Genomic DNA, 13,604 nt, shown 5'->3' with positions numbered 1-13,604 from the left:
TATAGAGAGGCTATGACTAGTCATCTAAAATATAAAACAAAATTCATGTTACTGCTCATCTATCACAATATCATCTGATACCAAATCAATATTAGAACAAACACATCAACAACTTGCCTATGGATTAAAATTAAAAAAGAAACTTCATTATCTCATTTATAAATAAGGTGAAATGCATCCTTGTGTCAAAAGAGTTTAGCTGCAGAAAATGTTGGAGTTTTTCTTTGTCTCTTTGTCAGAATTTCATTGAAACATTTGCAGAAATGTCAGCTCTCTGTAGAGGCATGATGTTGACACAGTCAAGTGACAAAAAGTAGGTGGTTGCATTTGAAGCCAGTAACTTGATTACAATATCTTACTGTTTATGTATGGGGCCAACAAAAACATACTACCTACTAACATTCAAGGGAAATTTGTTAAAAGAGAAAGTAATTATTATCTTAAGGGGATGGAGATGTTTGTGAAGCCGTGGTGTCGCACCAGTCTGAAGATGCGATCCACTATATCTCAGGGTATTAGATTGTGGAATGATCTGGAGGTTGATATTAAAAATGCCAAAACTATGTACATATTCAAGAGGATGATAAAAATTTGTTTTTTTTTTTAAATATTAAGTATAATGTGAGTTCATAAAAATTGTTTACAGTTGATCTTATATTTTAGCTAAGTTTTTTTTAATTATTTTTTACTTTTTTATTTTTTTATAAATTCATCTTGCTTTTGTATAGTAATTTTGTTTGGAATATATTTTGGGGACAAGGGGCAGATATTATAAGAATTCATTCTTCTTCTGCTGCCTTTCATTTTATTTCGGTGATTGTATATCTTTTTTCTTTTCTTTATATTGTATTATATTTGTTGTTTGGATGAAATGAAATGAATAAATACAACATACATACATACATACAACTTGTGCATCTGAGAGAAAAGACAAAGACACAGCTAAAACTTCATGTTGTTTGACATCAGCTCTGTGCTCGTTACCAAGTCAGATTTAAAATTAATTTAGGACAGTCAGTTTTTATTGTTCAGGTGCAGTAGGCAATGGATTCTTTATTTATTTTAATATTTGCTGCAAATATGTAATTTAATTTTAGTTTGGTATAGTTGACTGATATCTTCCACTTTTCCAACAACATTTTATGAACTGAATGATTCATGAGAAAAATAAATTTACTAAAAAGGACCAAAAAATGCTGAGTGTAATTGACTCGGAAGAAAACTGCTTAATGTAAAACACTAGCTTAAAGCTAAAAGTAACATATAGCTAGCTCAAACCTAAAACTAGTAAAACTGTAACTCAAAGCTAAACTGCAAAAACTAGCTAAAAGTTAAACGTGACAGAACTCCAGCTTAAAGGTTAAAATGGCAAAAAGGCCTGAAACTATGCATAGCAAATTAATAATTGCACATAAAAAGATTCAAGTTAAAAGTGACAATATGCTAATTAAAAAAAATAGAAGCAGGCTAACTAAAAGTAGTGAAAGATACCAAAAATAGAGCAAGTACAGTATGCTGGATCAGATGTCAAAGCGAACAATGATTTTGAAAGAAATATAGATTATTATGTATTTATATGTGGAAAAAGTTTGTAAAGTGTTTTTAAAAAGTATAAAAGTTACAAAAATCAAAGCCAAAATGTCCTTAATGGGTTCAACATTTAGACAAAATGGAGAATTACAGTATTTGATTAAAATGGTACAAAAGACAAGAAAGAATAAAGAGAAACCAGTGTGATGCTGAATGAGCATTCACACAATACTTGTGTTCTGACTGGATTCAGTCACCTGGTAGTGCATGAGTGTGTTGAGTCTCTTCCAGTCGCCTTCGATTTTTGTTGTGATGTCCTCATCCTGCAGGACCACTCGAGCTGTTCTGCCTTGCCGCCACTCTGTGGGAAACAAGGTCACTTGTGAATTGGTGATACTTAGGTGTGTAATGTTTACATCCCACATGCCTGACACATATTTTCTCATATCTGAAATGGATTATTTGCACTACACTAGAGGTTATGTTACCCCTGTGTATTATGTTTATTCTTTAAAAAACAGGAAGTTGTCAAGCGTAGCAGCCAAAATGTCAGCAACACTGCTTCTTGTCCTTGAAAATTACAGATTGCTATTCTGTGACGCAAACAAAAAAGACAGTTATATTGCCTAAAGCTATCCAAAGCAGCCGACACATCCTCACCAAATGCCAAACCTGTAAAAAGCCCTTTAAGGTGTAAAAGTACAAGCCCAAAGCACTATCATCACAGTGTCTTATTTCCTGCGTCTGAAGGTGCATGCCACCTGCATTTGTGCCGTGTTGTTGAGTATTCCCTGACGTGGTGGTTGTAAGCCTGAGAGGAGGTGTTCTGTCAAAAAGATTTAACGTCACTTAACCCTGGACTGTTATTGTGTCTCCAGCTGCAAACAGGTAGAGAGGACAGAAACAGACCCATTGATGATGTCACACATCCTGAGATATTTATAGCCACTGCCACTTCTGTCTATTTTACAGATACTGAACTGGAACCTGGTAGTTATAGTAATAGTACTAAGTTATAGTTATAGTTTATAGTCATACACAATGCAGGGCCAAGATGGGGTAGAGGCAGGGCAGCCAACTCAGGACCCAAAAGTCCCAGGTTTGATCTCCAGTCATTGCACATTTCGTGGTGTCTCTGAGCAGGACACCCTATCCCCAATTGCTCCACGGGCGCTTTTACTAGCTGCCCACAGCTCTACCTGGGGGTGGATGGGTTAAATGCAGAGAGCCAATTTTGCCATTGAATGTGAACATACAATGATGACAACACATAACACATTATTATTATTATTATTATTATTATTATTATTATTATTATACTTCAAGTGCTCATTGTTGCACAAGATCTTTGCTTAAAACTTTGGCATTACCTCATGGAGTCACCGCTGCATGTCTGTTAAATATCTAATGAATCATTGGACATGTTTCAATGAGACTTCCATAAAGTAATTGTTAGATGTGTCTCCAACTTATTAACTTTTGTAGTCATTCTAATTAATGATGGCTGCCACAGCTTATCGACATTATCCAACCCAAAACTGGTTATAACTCAGTCCATTTTACAGATATTGAGCAGATATTTGTGGTTGTACCATTCATAACACGTACTCTGAGCGTGACATCTCACCATATTGCATAATATCTTACATAACATTATTTTCAAGCTACAACCAAAAACACCTCAGCTGTATTTCTCAACATAAAATGATCTCAGATTACATTTTTGACAGGAAAGGTGGCAGGTGGTATGCATTCCTTTAAGAAATGCAATGCCTTTGATTAAAAAAAGTTTTCTTTTGCTCACCCAGGTCCATGTCTGTGGCTCGTGGTCGCTGTGAGTATGGCATGTTCTTGTACACAGCATCCAGGATCTTCTCCTTTACCTGGGTAATGGTGTCACAGTTGAGCACCTTGACAGGGATTTCTGGGCTGTTCTCATTGTCGGAGTTCACGCAGCTCAGCGTCTGGAGATCCAGAACAGAGAGAAAATGGCAGTGGAAGAAAGAGAACGAAGAAGAGAGAGGTGTTGCTTTGGGGGTGGGCTCTCATTACCTGCTCCTCACCAAACTGTCCTGGTGCAAAGCATCTTGGCTTGAAATGTAATTTCACACCTCCAGGATGTGGCTGTGCAGCTCTGGCAGGAGCATTAAACAAGTAATGAGACAGTGCCTCTCACACTCTCCGACAGGGCGATCAGAGAGGTGTCATCTTGTCGCTGACTGGCTCTGTTCGGCAGCTAAAGCCAGAGGGGAAACTTATTCTGACGGCTGCTGGAGGAACCCAGCCAGCACAGTTTTAATGGAAATATAAAAGACAAAGACATGCCTTTGGCCCTGTCACTTAACTGTGCTGATTATTATGCAGAAAATTACCAATTTGGCACACCAGCATCCTTAATTATATTTAACAGTTTGCATACATAAAGTTATCTTATTTTTTTTTATTTATTTTTTGCTGCTGCTTTTTTATGAGTAGCCAGACTTGATAAATGATCACTTACAGATGAGTAAGTGATCATTGTAAGAGTAAGTAAAGAAAATGTCCAGTACAAGGTAAAATGTGGTCCTGGTTTGCTTTTAGGGGCATTCAGCTGACATGGTCGCTCTTGGAGGGATTAATCACAGCATCTCAAAACACCTTTCTGAGTTGTAACTTTTAATTCTATGTAAACCTTTTAGTTTTTATAAAAGTTGGGCTCAAAGGTATAAAAATGACTTGAGTCCCAATATACTGTAATGTATCACATATTTTGCATGTATCTTTTTTAGCCATTTATCAAATCTTACCATTCAGACATGTCTTTAAGCATGTTGTGTATTTTATCATTTCACAACAAGCATCTGTTAATTTGAAAGAATACAAATGGATAACAACAAAAAAAGACTAAATCATGTCATCTGGACCAATTTTTTAAGTGAGAAACGTTTCAACTATATAAATGTTTTAGACCAGAGGTGTCCAATCCTGGTCCTCGAGGGCCACTATTCTGTACATTTTACTTGTTTTTATGCTGCAACAAACCTGGTTCAATGGTTGAATTACCTCTTCATGTTTTACAGAAGCCTGTTAATCATCCATTGATTCAAACCAGACATGTTGGAAGAGAGAACCAGTGGTGTAGTCTATGCAAAACGTGGGTATATAGAGTATAAACACTATAAAAGTGTGGTAACTTCAGTATACCCACTTAAAAGTGCCCAATAACACAAGCCCATGTCACATATCATTGGCAATGATACATGTCAACACATCTGGAACATTTTATAGACACTTTGAGTTGGTTCAACTGTACTTACTACTTAATACTTGGATGTGTTTTGCTTTGACACTGTTTAATAAATTCTACAATATGTTTTAATACAAAGCCAACTGTTGTACAAAGTTTGTTGTACATTTATTCAAATAAAAGCATCAGATAATTTTTGAAATGTTCAATATGCTTAAAAATAGAAATAAATTAACAATTACATTGTACTAACCAGTGTACTTTGGTTTCTAAGCACAGTATACCTACTACAAAAATGTAGACGACACCACAACCCTCTAAAACGTGCAGGATGGTGGCCCTCCAGGAGTGTACAGTGTACACCCCTGTTTTAGACAAAAGTTTTAGATAGTCCTTTTCACACCATATGAGGGAATATGTTTTAGAAGATTGGAGTTACATACCACCTGGAGCTTTAAATGTGTTGAGGCTTTTCTAACAGCATACTGACGTCCAACTTGTTATGTATTCATGTATATTATATTGGAAACAGCATCTGAGTTGCAAAAATGTTTGTCTTATCAGTGTAAAGTGGGATTTTCAAGAAGAGCACATTTTATGTTGTATCATGTAATCCTAGTTTAAGTAGGAAAGACATTTGGTGGTTTACTCATTCTGCAAACCAACAGTGGACATTAAAACGTAAAATGAGGGCTCTGGTGTTCCTAATTGATACTGCAAACATATTATTATGAAAATTAGTCAATCAAGTCAAAGCAAGTGACCAAAATAAAGGTAGCAAAATTAGACAATCTTTTTGGCCATTTGTTTTTATGAAATTTTGTTTGGACCTTTTTAGAAGATGAACAATTAATTGAAAGTAATCTTATAATGTTTTTGAGAGGTGCTGTCATCTTTAAAATTAACTTTTTTAATGATAAACTGTTTCAGTTTCATCATTGGATATGTTTACTATGTTCCAACGTGAAGTGAATATGGTTTATGAAATTTGTAAATTTTTGCATTCTGTTTTCATTAACATTTTATACATTAGCTCAACATTTTTGGAAATGTGGATGTATAACCTCAATTTGGCAATCAATGAATGTGTGAGAGTTTTTCACAAAGTGCAAAAAAAAAAAAAAAACAAGTTTTGGATTTTTTTTCCCCTTCTGGATGCTTTTGTGACTCACCAGTGTCTTGTACTCAATCTGCTGCCGGATGAGTTTGTCTTCACTGAGGGAATAGCGGGCCTCTCCTGTGATGGAGTCTATGGGTCCCTTTTCCATTTGCTGTTTGATGGCACAGAACAGCATGAAGAGAGGCTCGCCAGCACACTCCTTTTGGATGGAAACCCGGAGATTAAATGGATAGGTGGGAGAAAAAAGAGCAGGACACAGGAAAGAAATGATGGTAAGGAAAAAGATTGTAATAGCTGGAGCACGCTTTGTCTAATAAAATCTATTTTATCACAAAAACTGGAGAAATGTTCCACATCATAGGAAATGCACTATAACCATTGTGTGGTGTGCATCAAACACATCAATTCATAGGTCTTTAAATCACTGCCACAGCACAAGAATACCCAGCAGTCTTTTTAAAAATCGATGCAAATCATTTTAAGAAGCAGAGCTTTTGTGCATCGCTCTGACACCTGTAGCAGAAAAGCAGGAGAAAGGCTTCATTTTACCTTGAGAAATTTGTGGAGCAAGAAGGCAAACCAGTTTGTCAGCATCTTCTCTGCCACCGACTCTGTTCTGCAAGACAAGAAAGGGACATGCTCATTTGTTATCAAGAGACATCCCACAGAGAGCCAGAGTGCTCTGATTACTTTTTTTATAATTGTAGGCGTACAAGAGCTTAACGGTGTTGAAACCAAAAGACATAGCCCGAAGAGCTCCCAAGATTCTCACTCAGCCACTTGGCCTCAAAGGACACACACTTTACTTTAACATGAGTGCTACTAGAGCACAACATATTTGGGTCATGACATAATTGTGTGCTTGTAAGGCCTCTTCAGGTCTCTTACTCCATTTCTTTGTATTGCATGTGCTTAGCTGTTTTAGATGCATCCATAATAGAAAGATTTATGATTTCTGGTGTGTATTGCATCTGAATTTTCTGTAGAAATAAGATATAAACCATTCTTTTTCTAAAGCTGATCTGAAGTTTGTCTAATCTGGTGCCTTTATTGCACAATTTTTTACCGTTTACCTGCATTTCTACCTTGTACTGATGTGACTGTTGATGGGATCCTATTAAACTTTAGAGTGTTTGTGCAGGAGAAGCAGGTTTGAGCTAACAACTTCTTGTACTGGCTCCTACATGAATTCATCTTTATATATGAGTGCGCTTCAAATTGAGAGGAGAGCACTTTTCCAGCACAAAAAAAATCTTATGAAACATTCAGCAAGCTGGTCTCAGCCCTGGAAAAACAATCGCCAGATAACTAGAAGTGGAAAGAATGGGGGAAGAGGCGAGAGAACGGAGAGGAGGAGAGGTGACGGGAACAGTAACGTGAGCTACAGCTGAATGTTTCATGAGGAGCTCACAGGAGATAAGTCAGACTGACAACAACTCTGCTGCCACTGCACTCACTCTTCCCCATTAGGTTCCCTTCCTCTGCCAGTCCCTCCTGCTCTCTATCACTTTTAACACTCCTGTCTTTCACTTGTCTGCTCAGCCACCCTGTTTCTCAGACTCGTAACCAGTGTTTCACACGGTTGCGCAAAACAAAGCTGAAGAGAGGTGGGTTTTCCTCCACTGCCCCAGTTACTCAGCCTTTAGAAGTGTGGTAAATGGGCTGGAAAGAACAATGCAGTGAGGAATTATCTATGCTAAAAGATAAGCAGCGCTGATCAGGACTGGTTGGGTTTCTGGCAGAGAACTCAAGCGTAAGTTCACTCATTTCAGTGGAAAATGCATGTGTATGAAATGCAATGTTTGAAATTTATATTGAAATCTTTGCAAATTCAGCTGATAATTGATAATTGACCATTCCCTAACTGATTAATGTTGTTTTCCTTGCAAAAGTGTTCATCCCTCTTGATATTCTGAGAATTAAGAGAGTTATACCTCCGTAGGAGCAGTTTGGGGTGGTTCTTGCTCTCCAGGTTGCGTTCTATGAGGTCTGAGAGCAGGTGTTTGAGGATGTCCGTGGCATACTCCAGCCGTCCTTGCAGAGCCGTCATGATAAGCGAAGCAACGTAGCCGCGGTCACGCATGGAGAAAGATCGCTGCATCTCCAGCGTACGAATGAATGTCAACAGGAAAACCTTATTATTCACCAGCTGAGCAAACTGCTTCAAGGCTTTCTCCACTTTCGCCTGTCCACTCCCCGGCACCTACATGCATCATGGGTTTTTGCACACATACAAAAATGCACACACTCATTAGGTAGTGCTTCCTGAAGGATGAGCCATAACAGATGAAAATCGAGTGGAATATACACAAAAACTCATGTGCCACTGCAGAAAATAGCCAACCAGAACAACTCAAGTGGCCACAGGCTTTATGGTGCTGTGAGCTCAGACTGGAGAGGTCCTGACACAACTAATCCTGTCTTTTAAAAGTGCATTTTTTTTTCATAGAAATCATATAAGACCTACTTTTATTTCTCTTCCAAGGGCCCTTGACTTTCATGAAAACACGGTCCATTGTGTGCCTTTCTTTAATATGTATGTCATTTAAGCAAAATAATGACTGATTAAATCAACTTTATTTTGGAACACAACCAATTTTTCTCTCATGTAAGTTCTGGGGTTTTTTTTTCCACAAAAAAATAAAATGAAAATCAAGATTCATTAAAAATTGAATAAAGAGTGCTTCAAAATAAACCCGCATTATAACAATAATAAAAACAGCTTGTTAAAATGTGCTGGAAGTTAATTGACTTCAGTCAACAGATATGCATGATTAAGAAACTTAGGGGAGGCAACACGCCTCGAACATGATCTCTTGATAAAAGTCCTTAGCTGGTGTAGAAACTGTGTAACAAACTAACTTGAAACTATATACTGTAATTAGCGCTCACTTCACAGTTCTGCCAAAAAGCCAATGTCGGCTTAGTTTAGCGTGTGTTTGAGGCTCGAGGTCAAGCTCCGAAACCATATTTTAGTGGTGTAGCAGTGCTTCAAAGACTCCTCACCTCCAGCTCTCTCAGCACAGGGTGATCATCGATGCCGGGAAAGAGAACCCTCATGGAGTAAGTGCGATAGTCCAAGAAGGGAATGCCAGCTCTGTCCAGATCACTGGTTAACTCATTGATGTCCGTCTGTAGTTCTGCAAAAGCTTCACAAGGCAAAAGTGTTAAATATTCTGCTAGTTAGGATGTCAAGCATCCATATGTTGTTTTTATGGAGAAACAGAAATACTTTAAGGATTGTATTGCAGCAATATGATAAATATGCATAATTATTGGTGAGCACATCACTTTAAAACTAAGGTGTATGGTGTAGTGACATCTAGTGGTGCAAATTTTAAAATGCAACCAAATGTGCAAATCATCCTCTAAGCACATTAAAAACCAAAGGTCCTTTGATAATTTACTACAAATATGTTAGTCTTTAAATCAACCTACTAAAAAGTCATTTGTGAATAAAATGTAAAAGAAAAAAAAATCTGTATCTTGAGATCTGTATTCTACCGGATAAGCACAGTAATGCTGTGTCTGATGTAAAATCAGAGTTGTCAGATTTAACTGTTTTTTTTTTTTGTTGTTGTTGAAAACTGCATAAATGGTGTTAAAGTCTGTTTTCTTCGAGAGCTAAGTAGTGAAGCTACACGCTAACAACAGCCAGCTTGCTGTACTGTTGCCGTATTCAGACACGTGCAAAACGCTGTGTCCCGTCGAAAGTTAAAGTAAGCGTTGGCCAGCTTTATAGAGTGCATTTGTGCTAAAAAAAAAGGGGGTTAAACCTGCTCTCTGATCTGTGAAAAGAATGCTGTGTTGTATGATTTTACTGTGAGACTCTCTGTGGTCAAAGCCACAATGGAAATTGGTCGCCATTTTGTGTCAGCTCTCCTTAAAGTGGAAGGAGACGCCCACTGGAGGAACCCATCCTTTGCTTTTGAAGCCAAACCTTCGTCTGTCAGAAACTGACCCACTGGACAGGTGAAGACCGCACCAGGCTAATTTTCCAAGAATGGCAAGGCTGGCCAAGAAATACCTTTGCATTCCAGCCACGAGTGCTTCTTCAGAAAGGGAATTTAGTGGAACCATTGTTTCATGCCACCGGACTCTGTTAAAGCCAGAGACTGTGGACAAGCTGGTGTTCTTGTCCAACAATCTTTAGACACTAACAAATGAGAGCGAGATTTTGAATTTTAATTTTATTAAGTGTTTTAAGTATGCACTTTTTTATATGTAAAATGCTGCTCTGCTGTTCATTTCTTAAGTGAAAAGACTGGAAACTGTTGAGTTAACAACATATTATTTTGTTTAAAACATATGGCCAAAACTACATTTGATATATTTTGCACTACAAGAAAGAAGCCTAATACTTGATTTGTTTTTGATTTAAAAACTCTCTGGACCTAGTAGTGGAATTTTTTTGATTGAGATTTTGTGGTATAGCAGTTTTCAAAATAAATGATGGCAAAATGACACCCTATGCTTTTTTTCATTCCGTATTGCAAGTTTTATACCGAAAACTTATTGTGATATATATATTGTTACTGCCACCCATCACAATAGATATCGGGATATGAATTTTATGCCATATCGCACATTACTACTACTTACCCTCTTTACACTCAAGAGCAACTCTGGACTCCAAATTGTCCATCTGCATCTGCAGGCGCTTCAGAGTGAGGTCGTTCTCATGTGACTTGCGTCTGTAAGCCAGCAGGACGATGATGACAATGATGAGCAGCAGCCCTCCTCCAGCAGTGATACTGACGATAGCAGGGAGGGTGAGCAAACTGTCTGATCGGATGTGAACTTCTCCTGGAGAGATGTGAAGTCCCCCTACTTGGACCTGGATGAGAGCAATGAAGGCACATGCAAATAAGCAAGTACTCAAATACCAAAACGAAATGAATGAAACTGATTGTTTGCCAAGAATACTGAATTAAGGCTGAAATTTTGCTAAAGAAGCTAAAACTATGTTGTAACAGCTAAAAGACGTAAAAATCTAAAAGGAACAAAACACTTTCTGAAAGCTAAATGAAGTAAATTTCTATCTAAAATCTAAAATAGCAAAAGGCTTGCAAAAATTTGCAGAACTCTGGCAAAAAAGCCGGAATTAAGAAAAAGTTAGCTAAAAGGAGCAGAACAAAAGCTGCAAACCAAAAGTAACAGAACAGTATCCTGATGCATGCTCAATAATCCAGGTAGAAAAATCTAAAAATGTTAAATCTGGTCCTCTGGACATTCAAAAAAACAAAACAAAGCAAAACAACAACAAAAAAAAAATGTAGAAACGTTTCGTCTCTCATCCGAGAGACTTCTTCAGTCTGAGGTGCTGTATTCAGCTCAGTCTCTTAAATAGCACCTTCTCAGAGTGGATCAACCAGTTTTGCTGCTGACAACCAAAACCAGCTGATCACATGCTCAAGAAGGACCATCAGCCTAACAATGGGGACAGGCTGAACAAAGTTTCAGCCTGCCTCAGCAATGCCAAACCACCACCTTCCAACATCAGTAGAGAGGAGAGGGACGCACTCACCACTCTTAGCAAGGACAAAAACATCATCATTCTCCCAGCAGACAAAGGAAGGTGCACAGTGATTTTGAACCAGAAAGACTATCATGAGAAAGTTATGACACTCCTTAGTGACTTAAACACTTATGAACCTCTGAAAAGAGATCCAGGAAGTGGTTACAAGAAGAAATTGATAGATTGCCTGAAAAATTTGGAGCAGGACAAGGCTATTGACCGTTTTCTGTACCACAGACTGTACCCAGGGGAGGCCACACCTAGTCTGTATGGTTTACCTAAAATCCACAAACAAGGTGTACCTACATGGAGGAGGTAGAAAAGTGAGCCATGACGTCCTTTTCAGGGACACCACCAAGTCATTGGTTCAGGTATGCAAGACACCTGGGTTAAAATCAAATCCCAGGAAGTCCAACATTTTACTGACCACATCAACTCTGTGGATAAATACATCAAGTTCACACGAGAAGATGAAAAAAATGGCAAGTTGGCTTTCTTGGACTGTGAAGTCTCAGTCTCTGATAGAGGACATTTGCAAACTGAGGTGTACTACAAACCCACCCACACAGACCAGTATTTGCAGTTTGACTCCCATCACCCTTTGGAGCACAAGTTAGGCATCATCAGGACTCTGTATCACAGAGCAGACAGTGTCCCCACTAGCTCAGAGCCAGGCAGAAGGAGAAATCCCACACAAGACAGGCTCTAGAGCAATGTGGATATCCTAACTGGGCCTTCCTGAAAGCAGAGAAGAAACCCAAACAGGACTCCAGTCAGCCAACAGGTGAAAAGGAGGAACCCAGACCAAGACCAGTGGTCATTCCATATGTTGAGGGAGTATCAGAGAAACTGAGACGTTTATTTTCTAAACATAACGTCCCAGTGGCTTTTAAACCCCAAAATACATTACGGCAAAGACTGGTTCATCCCAAAGATCCAGTCCCCTGGCACAAACAGAGTAATGTTGTGTATGCTGTTCAGTGTCAGGAGGGCTGTGATCGGTCTTACATCGGGGAAACAAAACAGCCACTGGCCAAAAGGATGGCCCAGCACAGAAAATCAACATCATCATGTCAGGACTCTGCGGTCTACACTCATCTCCAGGCCAGCGGTCACTCTTTCAGGGATGAAGATGTGCACATCCTGGATAGAGAGGAACGATGGTTTGAGAGAGGAGTAAAGGAGGTCATCTTTGTGAAAAGAATTCGTCCATCATTAAACAGGGGTGGAGGCCTACGTGTTCAATTGACCCCCTCTTACAATGCTGTGATTGCTAGTATCACTCAGCCCTCTGTGAATAGTAAACAGCCATCAGTGTGCTAATGATCCATTGTTAGGCTGATGGTACTTCTTGCGCATGTGATCAGCTGGTTTTGGTTGTCAGCAGCAAAACTGGTTGATCCACTCTGAGAAGGTGCTATTTGGTATGGTATGGTATATAGTTTATTCATTTTAAAAAAGTACAAAACAATTCCATAACAATATAAAAAAAGATACAAAAGATTTAAAATGAAAGGCAGCAGAAAGTAGAAAAAATCTTATTATATCTGCCCCTTTTTTCAAACAATTATTTCAGACATAATAATCTTCAAGTAACAGTACAAAATGAATAGCTTTCTAATTTTTCTAATTCTAATACAAAACGCACACTAAACTACTTCATATATACTTTTTTAACAATTCAGTTTTGATCTTTTTCTTAAATGTCCACATTGACTTGGCATTTTTAACATCACTCTCTAGACCATTCCACAATCCAACTCCTCGGATTGAGGTAGACCTTCCCTTCAGACTAGTTCTGAATTTTGGTTTGACAAATATCTCTATCCCCTTAAGATTGTAACAACTTTGTCTTTTAACAACATTTCTTTGGATATTTGATGGTAATGTGTGATTTTGAACTCTATACATAACTGATAAAATACTGTAATCTACCAAATCATGGAACTTCAATAAGTTCAGTTGATAAAATAATGTGCTTGATGGGTGACAGTAATGCTTTCTGGTGATAATTCTTACAGCTCTTTTCTGTAAAATAAAAATAGGTTTTGTAAATGTTTTACACGCTTTCCCCCAAACATCAATGCAATAGATTAAATGTGGAACAATGATTGTGTTATACAACATGTACAGAGCTTTATCATTTAATAATTCCCTGACTTTTGTTGGATTTAATATTTTATACCTTTTTATAATTCCTATCAAGCACT

The 13,604-nt window shown here is 38.0% G+C and overlaps 1 protein-coding gene across 1 annotated transcript in view; it reads right to left on the bottom strand.

The window, feature by feature from the left end:
* Positions 1-13,604, bottom strand: part of LOC119412736 (plexin-A2) — a 31,208-nt gene that overhangs the window by 14,036 nt on the left and 3,568 nt on the right. The window contains exons 3-9 of the mRNA XM_037679772.1: positions 10,479-10,713; positions 8,883-9,025; positions 7,811-8,079; positions 6,426-6,492; positions 5,929-6,075; positions 3,335-3,494; positions 1,788-1,891 (exon numbers count right to left, since the gene is read on the bottom strand). Coding sequence (XP_037535700.1) covers positions 1,788-1,891; positions 3,335-3,494; positions 5,929-6,075; positions 6,426-6,492; positions 7,811-8,079; positions 8,883-9,025; positions 10,479-10,713 — 1,125 coding nt within the window. The remainder of the gene's footprint in view (positions 1-1,787; positions 1,892-3,334; positions 3,495-5,928; positions 6,076-6,425; positions 6,493-7,810; positions 8,080-8,882; positions 9,026-10,478; positions 10,714-13,604) is intronic.

The sequence above is a fragment of the Nematolebias whitei genome, chromosome 7 (genome assembly GCF_014905685.2).
Source record: "Nematolebias whitei isolate Nwh7 chromosome 7, NemWhi1, whole genome shotgun sequence".
NCBI lineage: Eukaryota > Metazoa > Chordata > Actinopteri > Cyprinodontiformes > Rivulidae > Nematolebias > Nematolebias whitei.
The sequence above is the reverse complement of the archived record's forward strand: the minus strand, read 5'-3'. Positions and strand labels throughout refer to the sequence as shown.